General features: G+C 57.5%; 1 protein-coding gene across 1 annotated transcript in view; it reads right to left on the reverse strand.

Annotated features, from left to right (window-relative positions):
* The window catches only part of SH3BP5 (SH3 domain binding protein 5), a 56,578-nt gene that overhangs the window by 4,083 nt on the left and 33,172 nt on the right, over window positions 1–19,323 (reverse strand). The window contains exons 4-5 of the mRNA XM_062214868.1: window positions 6,944–7,108; window positions 82–212 (exon numbers count right to left, since the gene is read on the reverse strand). Of these exons, the coding sequence (XP_062070852.1) occupies window positions 82–212; window positions 6,944–7,108 (296 nt within the window). The remainder of the gene's footprint in view (window positions 1–81; window positions 213–6,943; window positions 7,109–19,323) is intronic.

The following is a 19,323-nucleotide window of genomic DNA, read 5'->3' on the forward strand; positions in this document are numbered from 1 at the left end:
CTTGGAGGCCCAGCAATTTTGCAGGAAGCAGGGGGCTTGGTGTGGCCCGGAGAAAGAGGGCGAGGGCCGCACCAGACTCACTTGGACTTGTTGATGGCTCTCTTGAGCTTCTTCTCCAGCTGCCGCATGCGGCCCATGGCGGCGTTGTACCTGGCTGCGGTCTCCTTGTGCACCAGCTCGCTCCTTGTCTTGGTCTGCTCGGCCTCCATGACCTTCAGACAAGAGCAGGGGTCAGCCCGGGCAAACACAGAACAGCTGCTGCTTGGGGTATGGCTTACATCACTCTGTAAAAATACGCTTTGGAGAAACGAGTAAGCAGAGTGAGACCGGGGCAGGGGCCGATGGCAGACAAATGGCCAAGCAGCACCAGGGCAAAGAGCAGAGACATCGAGAAACTGGAAGGAGAGTCCAAGAAAGAAGGCGCACCAGCAGGCATGGCAGCCCGTCAGGCTGCTGCTTGCAACGCTGGCACCCACGTGGGGCGCCAGATCAGTCCAGCCGCACTGCTTCCCATCCAGCTTCCTGCTGATGGGCCTGGGAAGACGGGAGATGATGACCCAAGGAGTCAGGCTTCTGCCGTCCATGCGGGAAGCAGGCCTGGAGTTCCTGGCTCCTGGCTTCGGACTGGCCCAGTCCTGGCTGTTGGAGCCACTTGGAGAGTGAACCAGACGGAAGATCTCTGGTCTCTCCCTCCCTCCCTGTCACTCTGCCTTCCAACATCTTAAACAGAGACGCAAACAGGTGTGACAGCAGTGTAGCCAACGAGGCAATCCCTATTTCAGTTGTTTGGGCCTTTCCCAAATATCCCAAATTAGCTGGCCGGGCACAAAAGAATCCAGGATCCGGAAGGGTCAAACGTTAACCAAACAAAAGCCAAGTCGCTCCGATCTGATTTTGAGGTTCACAAAGGTTTATGACCAGGAGACCAAAGTTCTGGCAGGACATCCTGGTGGGAACATTTTGTTAAGCCTGGTGACCCAAAGGCCATCGGTCCAGGGCCCTCAATGGCACACTCCCAGAGACAGGGGCCCGGCCGGCCCTCTGCCCAGCCTCCTAAACCCAAGCAACAGAACGAGGCCTGCCTGGAGGAGAAGAGAAGCACCCAGAAGCCCTGGCCACGGCAGCAGCTTCCTAACCCCTCTCCATCTTCCATCGACAGCTCACGCACGCTGATCGGGGGTCTCGATTGCCCTGAGGAGCCACACTGCAGGAAGGGGCCGCTGTGCCCAGAACTTAAGGTTAACAGTGAGGCCCCCCGCCCAGGAGGCCGACGTCCTGCCATCTCCTCCTGGCCAGCAGCCAGGGTCAGCCCTGGGACCACGTGTCGGCGCACTTCCTTGTGATAAGGACTCTAAAGGCTAGCAGAGCAAGTCACGAAAGGCTTACTACAGGCATGAAAAAGTGGGGGGGGGGGGGGGGGCGGCGGCTGTGGTGTAGCAGGTAAAGCCCCAGCCTGCAGCCCCAGCATCCCATGTGGGTGCAGGTTCAAGTCTCAGCTGCTCCACTTCTGATCCAGCTGCCTGCTAATGTGCCTGGGAAAGCAACAGAAGATGGCCCAAGTGCCTGGGCCCTTGCACCTGTGTGGGAGACCTCCAAGAAGCTCCTGGTTTTCGGTTGGCCCAGCTCTGGCCTTTTAGGGAGTGAACCAGTAGACGGAAGACCTTTCTCTCTTTTCCTGTGTGTGTGTATGTATGTAACTGCCTTTTTTTTTTTTTTTTTTTTTTTTTTTGAAAGACAGAGTTACAGAGCCAGGTAAAACCAAAGAGAAAGGGACAGAGAGACAGAGAGGTCTTCCATCTGCTGTCCCCAAATGAATTCAACAGCCAGAGCTGAGCTGATCTGAAGCCAGGAGCTTCTTCCAGGTCTCCCACGCGGGTGCAGGGGCCCAAGGACTTCGGCCATCTTCTACTGCCTTCCCAGGCCATAGCAGAGAGCTGGGTCGGAAGTGGAGCAGTCGGGTCTCAAACTGGCACCCATGTGGATGCCAGCGCTTCAGGCCAGGGTGTTAACCCACTCGCCACAGCGCCGGCCCCAGTGATGTATCTTTTAACAAAGGCTTCCACACTGGTAGTAGTTTTTAAAACAATAAAAACAAAATCAGAAGCAACTGAGCTAAGGCAGTGGTGACGCGCTTGCTCAACCCAGACCCAAGGGCTGGACGCATTCTTTCCTTTTGCACCGAAACGCAGGAGAAGCATCTCACAGGTGACCCGGGGGAACAGCAGTGACTCTCGGGGTGGTCTCACATCTCAGGCTACAGGGCTCCACCCGCAGGAGTCTGATGGAAACTCAAAACCAGACATGGGGCCAGGGGAGCTGTGCGGCACCCAGAGGCAGAGGCTTCCCAGCCTCAGGCGCTCACACAGCTCCCAGGCGAGACTTCGAGGTGACAGACAAGCACACCACTGGCCCCGCTCTGCCCATCAGGCCGCGTCCACCATGTCCCAGCCCAATCCCACCCTCCCTGCCTACACTCGCGCCTCCCGAGCTGGGAGGGAGGCCCACACACACTCAGCTTCCCGCCTCCGGGCAGAAGGCCACCAAGCGTGTCACCTTGGCCATGTCTCCTAGGTAACCAAGAAGCCCCCTCCTGCTGCAGCCCACATCAGGCAAGGGAGGAGGGGGAGCCCCGGGCCCAGGGTTCTGCAGGGAAGTGGAAGCAGCAGGGAACAGAACACAGCCACGGCTCAGACCCAAGGCCCCTGAAGCCACACCCCAGGCCTCCCGGGGGCCACCCTGCTCTCCTCGAGGGTCACGTTAACCAGATGTCCGGTCTGGACTCGAAAACCCCGCCCCCATCCCTGCACCAAGCTCTTCCTCTTCACTCCCATCATATTCAGTTCAGAGCCCCATGCACTGACTAAGTACCTGCTGTGTACAGGCACTGCCCAGGACACAGCAGAGACCAAGCCTGGCAGTGACTCTCAAGTCAGCAACACCTGGAGCCCGTGGCAGGTGAACCCGGGAGGGTGACCTCGAGTCTGTGGCCTTTGGGGCAGTGGCAGCCAAAGTGCTTCAGGGGCTGGCAGGTGCTGCGGTCCCTCCTCTTATCCAGCCCTGGGGCCCTCTGCCCCACTGCCATCTGCCTGGGCCAGCTCCCAGGAACACTCTGCTCCAGGGGGGCCAAGCTGGATATTCTGGAACTTTCTGCCTGCCTGGGGTGAGCCACCGGCTCCCTTTCAACTTCAGACTGTGTCTGCCTCAGCTAGCAGCCCTAAGAAGCCAGGCCACCCTGGGGTTTCTGAAACCTTCAGACACCCACTCCACCTCCGGGACCGCCCAGGAGACTCAGCCAGAACGGGCACCAGACAAGCAGGCGGGCATCGGGCCTGGGATGCCACCCAAGGCCAGGCCACCACCCTCCCCGCCCCCAGGAGCCCTGCCCTTGCTCAGAGCAGCCCACAGGAGACTTGTCCAACAGCTGGGGCCTCCCTACCCAGACACCAGTGGGCACTGGACAGGTGGCCAAGTTCCCCCTGGATCCCAAGCCTTCAGAATGACCAGCACCAAGTGGGAGCTATCCAGCCAACATGGCCGCAGCTTGCTGCTTGCCCGTCCCCAGGGGCCTGTCCCTCCGTGTCTTTCCGGCAGCACAGGGTCAAGGCCAGGCCGCTCCGTGGGGAACAGCAGTCTCACCGTCTGCTCAGGCCGTCAGTGAGCCCTGCATGCCACTGCGTGATTCTTCCCACTCCCAAGAAGGCAGCTCTCACCGCCACACGGGAGAGGGGTGGTTCAGACCCACGTGTGCCAGCACGGCTGCCCCACGCAGCACACCTGCTCCCCGGGACCAGGGGCTGGGGCTGGCGCCGACTCTGAGCCCCGTCCCCTTGCCCTCCGGCAGCCACCTGCTGCACCATCTCGGGAACAGCCTAGGCCCCTCCAGCTCCCAGCCGTGTTCCCTCCTCCCATACCCAGCCTCCCGCAGCGGGGCCGGGAACGCCATCACGTTCCCAGAAAGGCCAGCCCTGGGCCCTCCTCCCCCTCCTCTTCTTTTTTCATGTGTGTAGGTAGAGGACGAGGGGAGGCGGGATGGACTCCCACATCGCCCATCCTCTGCTTCACTCCCCAAATGCCCACGATGGCCCGGGCTGGACCAGGCAGAAGCCAGGAGGTGGGAGCTTGATCCAGGTCTCCCACGTGGGTGGCGGGGAGCCAACCACGTGAGCCATCACCCTGCTGCCTCCCAGGGTGTGCACCAGAGCACGAAGCTGCAGGTGGGAGCAGAACTGAGACTAAACCCAGGCACCCCAACACGGGATGGGGCGTCCCGGGCAGCATCCTAACCCCCAGGCTGAACACCTGCACCCCGGGCCTTGCTCTGGGTCTGCTCTTCCTCGGCCCTTAGCTAGTACCTTCTTTGGACGCAGGCTTCCCGGAGGATTAAGTCAGACAAGCAGTGTCCCTCAGCAGGATGAGCGCCCAGGCCCGTGAGGCTCTGCAGTGGTCGACTTGAGCCCCCTTCTGGGGAGACGGGATCCCAGAGAGGGGTTCCCAGTCAGCAGCACAACCGCAAAGCCAGACATCTGGCCTGCAGGGAGCACGCAGCTCTGTGGCACCCTCACGTCCAGAGAGCTTGCCCCGTGGGCCATGTTCAGGCTGCCTCTTGCTGGCGTCAGTTTTGAATCCGTCAGTTCAGGGAGAAGCAGTCAGGCTATGCAATCGTGAAGGAAATGAGAAATGCCAAGCCCCGAGGTGGAAACCCTGGCCCCCTCATCTGCAGAGGTGTCCCCCATGGCCAAGGAAGCCACGGAGAAGGCACACATCCCCTGAGCCTCCAGGGCCACTGTGGAGCCCTGTGTGACCTCAGGAGATGCCCGGCCGTCTTGTACAGCTCCACGGTGTGTGCACTGCACAACTGCAGAGAGCGACTTTGCCCAAGACTGCTGTGAACAGCACCCCCCCCCCCCAAGATGTGCAATGTGGAAGTCAGGAAGTCACCTCTCCTTGGGCATACTCCCCCCGCCACTAGGGCCTCAAAACTGGGAAACTAGATAATCCAGGGCTGAGCATCTGGCCTAGTGTTAAGACACTCAACATCCCACGGCTGAGTGCCCCGGTCTGATTCCCAGCTCTGGCTCCTGACTCCAGCCTCTGCCAGGGCAGAGCCCGGATGGCTCAAGCAACCAGGTCCCCGCCACCTACATGGGAGATGCGGACAGACTTCTGGCCTCCCAGCTTTGGCCCTAGCCCAGCCTCGGCCACTGTGGGCATCTGGGGAGTGAGCCAGCAGATGGGAGATCTGTGAGTCTCTCACACAAAACAAATGTTTGGAAAAAATAATTTTAATTTTGTAAAGTGACATTCGAAGCAGATGCATGCTTTGCTCGTCTTTTAAAGAACACGTGGAATAATTTCTTACAGGCCGACCCAGAGCTCCAGCTGGGGTGGAGGGGAGGCTTTGAGGACAGCTGATGGCTGGGTTCTATTAGAGCAGGGAGAGCAGGCACGGGGTGTCCATTTCAAACCTCTCTGGCTTGTCAATCTCCAAGATTTCCACCCTCCCCTTTGGCTTCCACGACTGACCCCCAAAAAGCGGTCCCAGCCTGGACTCAGCTGTGAGCATCAGGCCCACTGGGGGGCAGAAGACTCACACAGAGCCAGCTCCTAGGCAGACGGGGGGGAGGTGGTCAAGGTCCACAGGATCTGACCCTGCCTTTCTATTTAAGGAAGCTCGGGCCCCTGTCGGTGGCAACACTGAAAGGGGAGAGGCTGCTGGCATCCCCTCCCGCCTTTCTATTCCAGTCTCCTGGCAGCCTCGGGAGTCACAGCTCAGTGCTGTGACCTGACCCTGCCTCCCTGACCCCGGCCTGGGCCAGAGCTGTGGTCTGAAGCCCCCCCAGTGAAGCTCCCTGGCCCACCCTGCAGTCAGCCAGCTGGGATCTCAACACGGGACTGGGGGGTGGGGGAGTGGGGGGAGGCCAGGCCCAGGCTGGCGCTGAAGGTCAGCAGGAATAGGAGGGAGGAACCCAGGAGGCCTCCATTCTGGGCAGCATAGAAGCCCAGCAGAGGCAGGCAGGAGTGCCCAGGTCCCGCACAGCCAAACTGTCCTCTCTACCTGCCCCCTGCCCAGGTCCCACGCAGCCAAGCTGCCATCCCTACCTGTCCCCCAGCCCCCAAGTCCTGTGCTGAAACAGGATCCCTGGCGTGGTGGCATTAGGGGGTGGGGCCTTTGGGCTGATCAGCTCACCAGTGTGGAGCCTCTGTTAACAGTACTGGTGCCTTTATGACAGAGACCCGAGAGAGCTCTGTGCCCCATGCCACCATGAGCCGGGAGATGAGCCCTCTGCAGACACACCTGCTGGCGCCCCATTCTCAGGAACTGGGGAATGCACTTTTCTGGGGCTTATAAACCACTGGGTGTACGGTCCATCAGTTACAGCAGCCCCAGCGGACCAGAGCTCTACCACTTCCCACGTGGAGCCACCTGGCCAGACAGGAGCCCCCAAATAACAGCAGAAAACCAAGCCAGTCAAGGACTGAAGATCAGACACAGCTGCTTTCTGCACACAGGCTGGCTCCTCGAATCCCAGCCTTGCCAGGCCCCCGAACTCTGGCCTAATCCACCACAACCCCCACCTTCCACCAACAGCACCACCGCCAAGCCCAGGTCCAGCGCAGTTGAGACGTCCACTTGGAACTCCACACCCAGACACGGCCAGCCCTCTGCTGGGGCTCAGTGGGAGTGGACGGTGGAAAACCACCTGGTCCCCCTGGGGTGCCCACGTCCACGGTCAAGACCTTCAGGGATAAGCTCTACCAGGCTGACCTCCAAGTGGTCCTGAGCGGGGGAGCAGTGACCCGAGTGGGACCTGGCACCAGGCTCAGCCAAGAGACCACCTGAAGAAGACAAGCTGACCTCTGGAGAGAGACTACGAACACCTGGGGGAACAGAGCGCAGGCGCAGTGCAGCGCGGGCTCAGCCGCAGCCCGGGGCAGCTCCTACCCTCTGGGTGGCGTGGTTCAGCATCTCCTGCCAGGCGGAGTCGAACTGTCGCTTGTCATCCTCCAGCAGCCGCTGCTCGGCCAGCGAGATGGTCTCCTTGGCGGCACGCAGCACCTCCGTGGCCCTCTGGAAGTCCTGTGTGGCCTTCTGGGCTTCCAGCTGAGCCTGCATGACAAAGCACCCCCGTGAGAAGTGACAGGGGCTCCCCATGGCCTGTCTCGCTCTCCCCCACCTCCAAAAAACCGAGCACCCCCGAGAGCCAGGATGTGCCCCGTCCAGCTCTGCCTCTCCCACTCTGGGACAGGCAAGGTACCCCAAGGCCTTGGAAACCCGGATAGGACAACAGTTGCCCGACGAGGAGCAGGTGCTGACTCGGTAAACAGGTACTTTTCCCAATGCAGGACCCAAAAGATCAGAAGAAACACACGGGCTCTCAGTCAGTGCCAGACAGGTGCACCCAGCTGTGGTCACACGCTCCGAGAGATTCCTGAGGCCAAGGTGGATCCCAAGGGAGCACGGGCCACCCCGGGTCACAGGGCTGGTTCACGGGGAGCTGGGGGCAGACTGCTGGCAGCACAGTCCCCAGGCCAGCACTGTGGCTCTGCCACACAGTCCCCCACTGCAGTCACACTCACAGATACCAGCAACAAGGGAAGGGCCTACCTGTAAGAGCTCAGCCCCGCCAGCCCGTGGGGGCTCCTGAGCATCTGAAATGGCATTAATCCGCCGTGGAGCACAAAACACGCCTAATTTTTAGACTCTACAAAATAGCCCCTGGGTGATTTGTACACTTAGTACACGATAAACATCTGGGATATAGGAGGCCAAGTAAAATACATTAAAATTAAGGTCACTTGTTTCCTTTTTTTTTTTTTAATTTATTTGACAGGTAGAATTATAGACAGTAAGAGAGAGAGACAGAGAGAAAGGTCTTCCTTCCATTGGTTCACTCCCCAAATGGCTGCTACGGCCGGCGCACTGCACTGATCCGAAGCCAGGAGCCAGGTGCCTCCTCCTGGTCTCCCATGCAGGTGCAGGCGCCCAAGCACTTGGGCCATCCTCCACTGCACTCCTGGGCCACAGCACAGAGCTGAACTGGAAGAGGAGCAACCGGGACTAGAACCCAGCGCCCATATTGGATGCTGGTGCTACAGGCGGAGGATTAACCTATGGTGCTGGCCCCTTCTGTTTTTTTTTTTTTTTCCCCCACTCTGTCTACTGGGAAATGCAAAATACGTAGCAGATGCACGCTGCATTTCTCTGGGATGAGGGAAATGCTTCCCGGAAGAACAGGCCACGTGGCTATGACTACAACAGTGTGAATGTGTCCGAAATCAGCCGCCTAGGCCCCCTCACGCCACGGCCAAGGGCTGGCCACCGCAGGGTCCCCCTAGGCTGACAGAGGCCCTGCTGGGACACCCAGGGGGTAGCCCCCTGGGGCTCAGAAGGGAGAAGGACCAGCAGGGCCCCACCCTGCCCGGGGAGTGACTCTCACATGACTTAGAGGAAGTGTTCAGAAACCGCAGGCTGAGGACAATGGTGAAGATGGTGCAGGGGAAAAGGAGAACCCGAGGCTTGGGAGCACGCCAGCTCCCCACCCCCACCCCGCCCCGGGGCAAAAGGGGAGGGGCCCCAGGTGGACTCAGCCAGGAAGCAGCCCAAGGTGGACTCCGCAGCCTGCAGGGAGTCCACAGGGAACTCCAAGCAGAAATGACTTCCTGCAGGGCGAGCCGCAGGGGTCCTGGCTGAGGACAAAGGAGAGGGTGACACAGAGACAGGCAAGGGCCAGCGGCAGGCCAGCTGGGAGGAACCCAGTGCGCTGAGAGGAGGATCTCTAAGAGCTCTAACAGCCTCGGCTCACACGTTTGAGCAGAGGCTCTGAATGAAGGCCAGGCGACACCTCTGATGAGGGACCTGCCTGCCGCGGCCCCACAGTGCGGCCCTGGGACCAGCCAGCCACCCATGTAAGCTCAGGCATGCTCAGCCACACTACCTCCCTGGAGCTGATCGACCCACTGAGGAGCAACGTGGGCAGCAAGACCCGCCCCGCCCCCGCACCACACGGCAAACCAGCACCAGGAGGCACAGGAGAACGCTGTACCTGCCAGGACAGCCACAGGACATCTCGCTGCAGCAAGGGGTGGTGGAGACAGGGAGAGCTTCCATCCACTGGTTCACTCCACAAATGGCCCCAACGCCCGGGCATTGTGTGCCACCCTAGAGCATCTCCCCAGTTCAAGAACTGCCAAGCAAGGGGCCAGCGCTGTGGTGTAGAGGGTAAAGCCGCCACCTGCAGTGCCCGCATCCCATATGGGCACTGGTTCGAGTCTGAGCTGCTCCACTTCGATCCAGCTCTCTGCTATGGCCTGGGAAAACAGTAGAGGATGGCCTAAGTCCTTGGGCCTCTGCACCCACATGGGAAACCGGGAAGAAGTTCCTGGCTCCTGGCTTCAGATCGGCGCAGCTCTAGCCGCTGCAGCCATCTGGGGAGTGAACCAGCGGATGGAAGATGCCTCTCTCTCTCTGCCTCTGTCTCTCTGTAACTCTTTCAAGCAAATAAATATTAAAAAAAAAAAAAAAAAAAAAAAAAAAACTGTGAAGCAGGAGGGGGCCAAGGCTTTGTACCAAGACCTGTGAGCCCTCCCACACTTTTTTTTTTTAAATTGACGTTTAGAGTTAAGACAGAGAGAGACAGAGAGAAAGGTCTTCCTTCCGTTGGTTCACCCCCCAAATGGTGGCCATGACCAGAGCTACACCAATCTGAAGCCAGGAACCAGGTGCTTCCTCCTGGTCTCCCATGCAGGTGCAGGGCCCAAGCACTTGGGCCATCCTCCACTGCCTTCCCAGGTCACAGCAGAGAGCAGGACTGGAAGAGGAGCAAACGGGACTAGAACCTGGCCCCCATATGGGATGCCGGCACCGCAGGTGGAGGATTAACCAAGTGAGCCACGGCACCGGCCCCCCTCCCACACTTCTATATCCTTCACAGTCATGGCGGCTCATGGCCTGCCAACCACACAGCGGCCCCCGGAACCAGCACGCCCCAAGTCACAGCCCTCCAGTCACTGCGGGGCACTGCAGTCACTCACCCTGGGCAGAGGGGGGCCGCACTGTGGGCTTCCTCCTGCTCTCCCCACGGTGCTGCCGGCACCACAGCAGCTTCCCCCCTCACCCACACAGAACTGCCGATGTTGGGGGGGCCCACACCCACAGGCAGGGCCCACCGCCATACCTAGGCCCCTGGCCCACAGAACTCAAGGACACAGAAACAATGTGCAGCAGCCATTTTATCACGGAGACAAAAACTCAGGGTCCCCTGCTGGGGCGGGTCTGTCCCTTGCTCCCTGCGCTGCCACGTGCACTCCTGCCATCTCCACAGCACCCCCAGGACACAGCAGCACCTGCAAGGTGTGCAAGACACACCCATGAGGGAAGCCACTACACCCTTCCACCACGATGCACAACACACGGACCCGGGCCACGGAAAGTGGCCCGGTCACTGCCCGACGATCTGAGGGCAGGCACAGCAGGACGCCACCCGTGGCAGGAAGCGCCCGCTCTGGAGCTGTGCCCGTGACAGTCCTCGGCAGTTAATGAGTAGCTGCTGGCTTCCCCTGAGAAAGAGGGGGCCCAGGAGTGGAGGGGTGGCTGTGCAAAGAACCGGGGATCCCAGCTCTAGAAATAACATCTCCTCAGCAGACGAGACCCAGCAGGCACAAGAGGCCCCGCAGAGCTCCGAGCCCAGCCGGAAGGCGGAGGAGCCAGGTCACTCCCGTGCTCCGGTTCTGCCTCGGCAGGCCCAGCGCTGGCTACCTGGGCATCAGCAGCACAGCTACCAACACAGCTGTCCAGAGAGATGGTCCCACCAGCACCACATGGGTGGTTCTCCATAGCTCTCCAAGGCCCAGGACCCCAGCTCTTAGCAAGTGGCAACAAAGCAAACATTCCAACGCCCTGGACAGAACTGGCATTGACTGCCCAGGACAATCGGGCCACTGTGAGGCCGCAGGAGGAACAGGGCACATTCCTGGCACCAACAACAATGGCCATTGTCGTGGGTCCACGAGCTTGAACCAGTCCCTCACCTCCGCAGACTGGAACGCCAAGGCCTGTGTGGTCCCCCAGGGGCTGCACACACAGAATCACAGTGGCGGTCAGCAGACACGGGCAGTGGGCCGTGGAACCATCGAACGACTTTGCTTTTTTTTTTTTTAACTTTTATTTAATGAATATAAATTTCCAAAGTACAGCTTATGGATTACAATGGCTTCCCCCTCCCATACGACTTTGCTTTTGCAACATCATTGTATGCCTGCAAGTTTTCCACCCTAAGAAGTTTCTAAAACTGCTTCCCGGTGCACATCTTAATCAGCTATCCCTTTGCTGGTGATCTACCATTCAGTTCTTTATACTCCACGCCATGCCACTGGGTTAAGGAGTAACAGTGGGAGGAGCAGGAGGCGGCCCCTGCTCCCGAGCAAACCACAACGAAGCAGCTGCTTCCAGTCGCTTGCTTTAACCCAGTCCTAAGACAGCACATATTTGAGACAGCTGGGGAAATCTGAAAAAGAACTAGATATTTAAGAATTATGACTGGGCCGGTGTTGTGGCACAGTGCATTCATGAGCCAGTGCATGTGAGACTGACAGCCCATGTAGGCGCCAGTTCAAGTCCTGCCTGCTCCACTTCCAATCCAGCTCCCTGCTAAAGCACCTGGGAGAGCAGCAGAAGATGGTCCAAGTGTTTGGGCCCCTGCAACCCACATGGCGGATAACCAGGCTCCTGGCTTCAACCTGGCCAGCCTTGGTCACCACGGCCAGCTGGGGAGTGAATCAGTGGATACACAATTCTACAATATCTCTCTCTCTCACGCTCGCTCACTCTGCCTTTCAGAAAAATGAATACTTTTTTTATAAAACATATATGATTACCTTTGTTATGAAATAAAAATGTGATCTTTTAAAGGTTCTTCTCTGCTAAGGTGAGTGAGTATCGAGGCAGGGGAAATGAAACATGAGTGACGTTAGCAACAGCTGACGCCAGCGACAGGGACGCGGGGCTTCACAATGACTCCCTGCTTTAGTGTACACCTGAGAAATTCCAAAAAAGAAAGTTGCGGGGGTGAGGAGGCTGGTACTGTGGTGTAGCAGGTGCCGGCACCCCATATGGGTGCCGGTTCAAGTCCCGGCTGCTCTACTTCCCATCCAGCTCTCTGCTATGGCCTGAGAAAACAGTAGAAGATGGCCCAAGTGCTTGGACCCCTGCACCAGTGTGGGAGACCCAGAAGAAGCTCCTGGCTCAGACTGGCTTAGCTTCAGCCATTGAGGCCATCTGGGGAGCAAACCAGCGTCTGGAAGACCTCTCTCTCTCTCTCTCTCTCTCTCTCTCTCTGCCTCTGCCTCTGCCTCTGCCTCTGCCTCTCTGTAACTATGCCTTTCATATAAATACAATCTTTAAAAAAAAAAAAGTTACAAAGCCTGGCCTTCGAAACCACTGGTTCATCAGTTACTGCTTTTGCTAGTTCCCTTCCGCGTCACCCTCAAGGAAACGCTACTCACTAGAACAGGGATGCTGGGCACGGGCGGGCCCTATGAGAGGCAAAATTTTCAGAAAGTAAACAAAACCAAAAGAAAGAAACACCTCTAAGATGGGCAGTGAGGGGGGAGGCAAAATGCTCTCTTCTGCTATGACACGAACCCCCAGCTCGTTCCAAGTCCTACCATGGACAGAAGACCAAAGGCACTGATAAAAGCCACTCTCGGTTACACAGTCCTCCCAGGAGGGCCAAAGCCCGCCTGCAGGCCTGGGCCAATGCTGCCCTCCACTCACACTGCCCTGGCAGAGGGCACAGCAGGCGCCAGCGAAGGGTAGTTGGTTGCCACAGCCCCAGTGGGTGCCATGTGGAGTCTGGCCTCCAGCCCTGCTGGCAGGTTCTGTACCCGTTTACACTCAAAGCAACAGGCTAGGGCCCTGGTCCAAGCTCCAGGGCTACCAAGGAAGGAAACTGGAACTCGAACCCAGACCCCCAACCTGAAGAAGCTGCAGGGAAGTAGCACACCCGGGCCCTGTGCCATTCCACGTCCCCAACGCTGCAGCCTGCTGAGGCGCACACGAAAACCCACTTCCGGAAACCCCCTGCACACCGCCAGCTGCACAGCCACTCCGCTGAGCGTGCACAGGCGGGGCGCGCCCTCTGTGGCTCCGTACCTAGGCACCGACGGGCTCAATGGAAACCGCAGCAGAGGTGTCTGCCAGGGCGACTTTGCTGGATTAAATGAAAAGCTTTCTGTCTGGCCTCCCCGCTCCGAATCCCACACTCCACGTGGCATAGACCAAGTCTCACACAACGGCATTCGGGACGCTGGCACCCCGACAAAGTGTGCATCTGATGGCCCGCTCCCTGGCCTACCACCCCTTCCTGAACAGGACCAGGCTGCGGCACACGCTCCCCCTGCCCACTGCCCTCACCATCCACTCCCTACTCCTGGACGCCAGGAACACACCCTTCTCCCTCACCTCCCTGTAGGGAACGCCGGCTCATCCTCACAAACCCATCTCAAATGTCCAGTCCTCTGTGAATTCTCACGTACCACGGCGTGCTGGAGGCCGCCACTGAATGATCAGCTCTTCTTGCTTACGGAATCCCATTTAAAAAGAGTTCTTGTCACCCCTCAGTCTACAACGCATGGTCCTATTCTAGACTCACAGGTCCCCTCTTTCCTGAATTTCTACTGAGCTTCAGTTTGCCAGCACTTGATGGAAAACCCGTTCAAAGACAGACTGCACTGTACAACAGCAGCCAAGCACCCCAAGAATCTGCAAACCCAAAACTTGCTGAACGCGGGAACCTTGCACCCAGCACGGAGCAGAACGCCCACCACTCCCCCGCCCCCGCCCCACACACAGCCATGCTGCGGCACTGCTGGTGTGTTCCCCGGCCCCGTCCCACGTCCCAGAAGACTACTCCCCAGCTCCTACCCACCACCGTGCTAAAGAAGGCCATGCTCACACTCAGCCAACATGGGAAGACCAAGTCTGTGGTTCCCGAGCCACCCATCCTTCCCAAACTCCCTCAATCACACCCAGAGGGCTAGGAAACTAACAGCCAATCACAAGGAGACATCATCACACATGGCCCAGGGAGGCTCAGCCTCTGGATTCCGGGAGAGGGGCAGTGAGAACACACGGAGTGCCGCCCATCCTCACCACCTGCCCAGCCCACCACGCATGCCACATTCCAAACCATCGGTGCTAATCCTGCACTCCGCTCAGCTTCATTCGGAAACTGCTTTCTAACATGAGTTAAACAAACAGCTTCAGGGGTGGGCATGAGGCACAGCGCCATTAAGATGCCTGCATTCTAGGGCGCTGTGGCGTAGCGGGTAAGGCCACCTGCGGTGCCGGCATCCCATCCTGGCTGCTCCACTTCTGATCCAGCTCTTTGCTATGGCCTGGGGAAGCAGTGGAAGATGGCACAACACCCTGGGCCCCCGCACCCACATGGGAGACCCAGAGGAGGCTCCTGGCTCCTGGCTTCAGATCAGCACAGCTCCGGCCATTGCGGGCAATTGGGGAGTGAACCAATGGATGGAAGACCTCTCTCGCGCTCTCTCTCTCTCTGTCTCTCCTTCTTTCTGTGTAACTCTTTCAAATAAATAAATAAATCTTAAAAAAAAAAAAAATGTCTGCTTCCCATTTTGAGTCCCAGGACTGCTTCCTGTCCAACTTCCTCCTAATGTGTATCCTGGGAGGCAGCAGGCGACGGCTCAAATAGTTGAGTCCTTGTCACCTACACAGCGAGCTCCCAGCTTTGCCCTGGTTTAACCCCAGATGTTGTGGGCATTTGAGGAGTGAACCAGAGAATGCAACAGGTAGATGTAGATTTGTGTGTATCTGTGTGTGTGTGTGCGCACATTTCAAATAAAGATAAATGGGTTCAGAGCCAGACATTCAGCTTCATTAAGACACCCAGCTACAGTACAAACGAGAAGCCACAAACTCCCTTATGGTTAAGAGGCTGGTTAAGAAGCCTATGTCCAGAGCCATCGCTGTAGCGTAGTGGGTTAAGCCATGGCCTGCAGTGCCAGCATCCAATATGGGTGCCGGTTTGAGTCCTGATGAATCCTCTTCTGATCCAGCTCCTTGCTAATGTGCCTGGAAAAGAAGCAGAAGATGGCCCAAGAGCTTGAGCCCCTGCACCCATGTGGAAGACCTGGATGGAGTTCCTGGCTTCTGTTTTGGCCTGGCCATTTGGAGAGTCAACCAGCAGATTAAAGATCCCTTTCTCTCTCTCTCTCTCTGCTTTTCAAATAAATCAATCTTTGTTAAAAAGGACAACAATGACCGGGTCCTACCTCAGAGTACCCAGGTTCAAGTCTCACCTAGGGCTTTTGACTCCATCTTCCCACCAGTGCAGAACCCTGGGAGCAGCAGTGATGGCTCAAGTAATCAGGTTCCTGCCACCCACATGGGAACCGTGGATGGAGTCCCCAGCTCCTGGCTTGCGCCCCTGCTGCTCTGAGCATCTGGGATTTAAACCAACTGATGGGATCTGGCTGGTGGGCTGTCTCTCAAATAAACTAAATAGATAAATAAGTGGGTTTTAAAGCCATTACTATCCCTCATGTCCCTGAGACAAGAAATACTCAAAAGGAATGAAAGGAATATCTGTCAGCAGCCCCCTCCCTGCCAGGCGGGATCTACAAGAGGCGGCTCTTGCTTAACTGGACACCTTTGCACAAACGCTTGGCTTCCCTCCCAACGGGCTGCCATCGGCAGAGGCCGAGGTCACTCTTACAAAGTGACTCAGTGAACACCAGCTCACTGTGTGGCGTGGGACCTTGGAGCGTCCTCTCCTGGCCTGGGAGCCCGGGAGAGACCCATAAAGAGCAGGTCAGGGAGGAGAGAGACAAGAGGACAACCCAAACCCAGGGACACCTGCAGCCCCAGGCCCCTCAACAGTGTCCAGCTGCAACAGCAAAACAGTCCAGCGGCCCCCAGCTGGCCCCCTCCCGCTCGGCACATGGGATTTCTATGCTCTTTGGAAGCAGCAGCATCCTCGGTGACCAAGGAGGCAAATGGGAGCAGAAACCGTGGCTGGATGCATGCATTCCCCAAACCTGGCACCGTGGCCGGTGCATTGCATATGCAGAAGACGCATTTGCTTAATTAAGGTACCCAGCTACAGTACAAATGAGAAGCCACAAACTCCCTCATGGCCAATCGTTTTAATTCATCTGTGATTTCTGTTATCTCCTGCAGCTCACGTAATAGATAAAGGTCTCTCTGAGTGCATCTATCCTTGGAAGTGCCTGTTTATGGTGATGTAAAAATTCACCTGAAAAACCTCCATACTGTACACAGTAAATCCTGAGTTTGAGCACCATTCTCTCAAGACCAAATACTGAGGCCGTGCTGTGGTATAGCAGGTTAAGCCACTGCCAGTGATGCCAGCATCCCATATGAGCACTGGCTCAGGTCCCTGCTACTCCACTTCTGATCCAGCTCCCTGTTAATGCACCTGGGAAGGCAGAAGATAGCAAAAGTGCTTGGGCCCCTGCACTCACGTGGGATACCCAATTCCTAGTTCCTGACTTTGGCCTGGCCCAGTCCCAGCCATTATGGCCATTTAGGAAGTGAACCAGCGGATGAAGACCTCCCTCTCCCCATCCCTGCTTTGTAACTCTTTTCAAATAGAAAATAAATAGAAAAATAAATCTTTAAAAAAAATCAAACATTGCCCCTTGCACTCAAGGTGCCTCTTCTAAGCTGAATGGTAGGAGCTGGGATGAGTCCCATGGGGTTCAGGAAATTTGCACCTGGGTAAAATATGACCCTCTGAATTTTTTTTAAAAGACTTACTTATTTGTTTGAAAGGCAGAGTTACAGAGAGGCAGAGAGAGAGAGAGAGGTCTTCCATCTGCTGGTTCACTTCCCAAATGACTGCAATGGCTAGAGCTGGGCAGATCCAAAGCCAGGAGCCAGGAGCTTTCTCCTGGTCTCCCACGCACTGCTTTCCCAAGGCCATAGCAGAGAGCTGGATCGGAAGTGAAACAACAAGGACTCAGACTGGAGCCTATATGGGATGCCGGCACTGCAGATGGTAGCTTTACCCGCTGGGCCTCAGCACCAGCCCCAGACCCTCTCTGAATTTACAGAACCAAATTTCTGTATTTCTCACCAGGCCACATTTGAGATCATATGACTACTGCAAAAGATTCGCAGAAAACGGAATTAACAGATATACGTTGGCTCCCAAATTTTGAAACCCATCTCCACGAACTTTTTGAAGGCCTATCATAGAGATGGAGTTTGGAAATCCCTTGAAGGCAGGGCGAGGTCTGCCCATCAGTGCACCTCCAGGCTGGTCCCCCGACCTCCTCCAGGTGACCTCCCGTCACTGGGCAGCACACGGAGCCTGGTGCACGGAGCACTGCCAAGGGAATGACCGCTTCACAGCAACTCCAACCCCCAGCTCCAGCCCATCTTTTGCTTCTGGCTCTGAGTGACCCAGCTTGATTTTAAGACAGGTTGAGGATCCCTTATCTGAAATGCCTGGGGCCTGAAAGGTTCAAACATCAAGGGTCTTACAGATCTTGAAATATTTACACAGTCTCTGCCAGTTGGGTATCTCTAATCTAAAACATTGCACAAGCCACAATTTTTTGAGCTCAAAAAATGCATGTTTTGCATGCTCAGATTAGCGGCGTTCAACCCGTGCACCTGCGAGAACAGCTCCAAAGGAATGCCGGGCAGGGGCGCAGAGGAAGACGAGGGTCTGGCATAAATAGCAGCCACTACAACGCCCCCCCCCCCCAGCACAATATATGGAAAAGCCGAGCAATGTGTGTCAGCCTGTGGCAGAGCTGGCCACGCAGCTCATCAGACAGCGTCACCCACGCAGGCTGAGGCTCACGGCACTTCAGGCCCCCCAAGGCCTGCCAAGAGACAGGAACAGGCCTGCAAAGGCCAGGGCAGCAGCTGGGCCCCCACCTGGGGAGGCCAGGTGGACACAAGCTGGGGTGCCAGAGGCTCTGTGTGTGAGCCCAGGCCCTGGCAGGCCCTCCCTTCCCACCTGTCACCAGCACATGGAGCAGCCCTGCGGGACCCAAGGCCTCTCCTCACCCTAGAGGAGGATGGAAGTCAGCAAGGACAAGGACAAGGCATGTATGCGTGCACACACACGCACACACACACACACGAGTCCCAGCGTCTCCAGGCTACAATGGACTAAGCCGGGCTAAGAGGCGATTTCTACCCTCAAAGAGGTCCCGTGTTTTCGATGCTGGGAACTCACGCTGGACCTCAGGTAGCCTGGATCAAGCCCCAAGCGGGCCGTGCAACAGCAGCCCAGGAGCGAGCGAGTCAGTGCACAGGAGGCACCCACAGCAGGGGAGGACTGGCTGTCTGTTACATAAGCCAAGCCGGGGCTATGTCCTCGCGGCAATGCCTCCAAGGTGCACTTAGAACTCTCACCCCAGGGGGAGTGTTTCTGCTCTCACAGATCCAAACTCAGAGCAGCCAAGCAGAAGGATGCTCAGGGAGGGGGAGGGGAGGGGACCCCGGGAGGGGCTCCCGGCAGCCCCCCACCCTGTGGGGGCTGGGTCTTTGCTTCCCATACACGAAGGGTTAAAGTCGAGCTCGCGTCCCTCAGAACTTTCTGCAGTGAAAGAAACGCCCTCCATCTGCACTGTCCCAGAAGAGCAGCCCTTCAGACGTGGCTGGTGACACGAGGGGCTAATGGCCCCCATCGCAGCCCTAGCAGGGGCACAGGGAAACCATTGCAAGAAAAAACAGATGACGTCATGACAGAGACCGAGACGTGGTGTTCCAACAGCCAGGAGTTGTGGCGTGGGTGGGGGCGTGTGCACAGCACAGATGCGGAAGATGACAGCGGCTCGGCCAGATGGCACAGGGCCTGGTGTGCTGTGCTCAGATTGGAGCCTGACGCTGGAGACGGAAGACAGGAGCTGTGCGAGAGCCAGCGTCCCCCAGGAAAAAAACAGAAGCAATCGGACGGGCTCACGGAAACAAACAGGCTTATTCCGAGGGACTGGATCAGCGACTGTGGAGGCAGGCAGGCTGGAGACCCGGCGAGGGGCCGGGGCTGTGGCTCAGGCTGCAGGAGCCCCTGCCGCACACCGGAGGTCATAGGGTTGTTCTGACTGATCGGGAGGGGCAGGGCACTCTGCTGGCCTCCGATTCCAAAGTCGGCCTCATCCACACACAGTCTCACAGGAACACTGGAATAACACTGGACCCGGCATCTGGCCACAGGGCCCAGCACAGAATCAACCATCACGCGTGCTACAGTCCTGAGCAGGACAATCAGCAGAAGGGACTACAGTCAGAGAACTCCCCTGTGCAGCTTGTACCACGGA

This window comes from Lepus europaeus, chromosome 2, assembly GCF_033115175.1.
Source record: "Lepus europaeus isolate LE1 chromosome 2, mLepTim1.pri, whole genome shotgun sequence".
NCBI classification, from domain to species: Eukaryota; Metazoa; Chordata; class Mammalia; order Lagomorpha; family Leporidae; genus Lepus; species Lepus europaeus.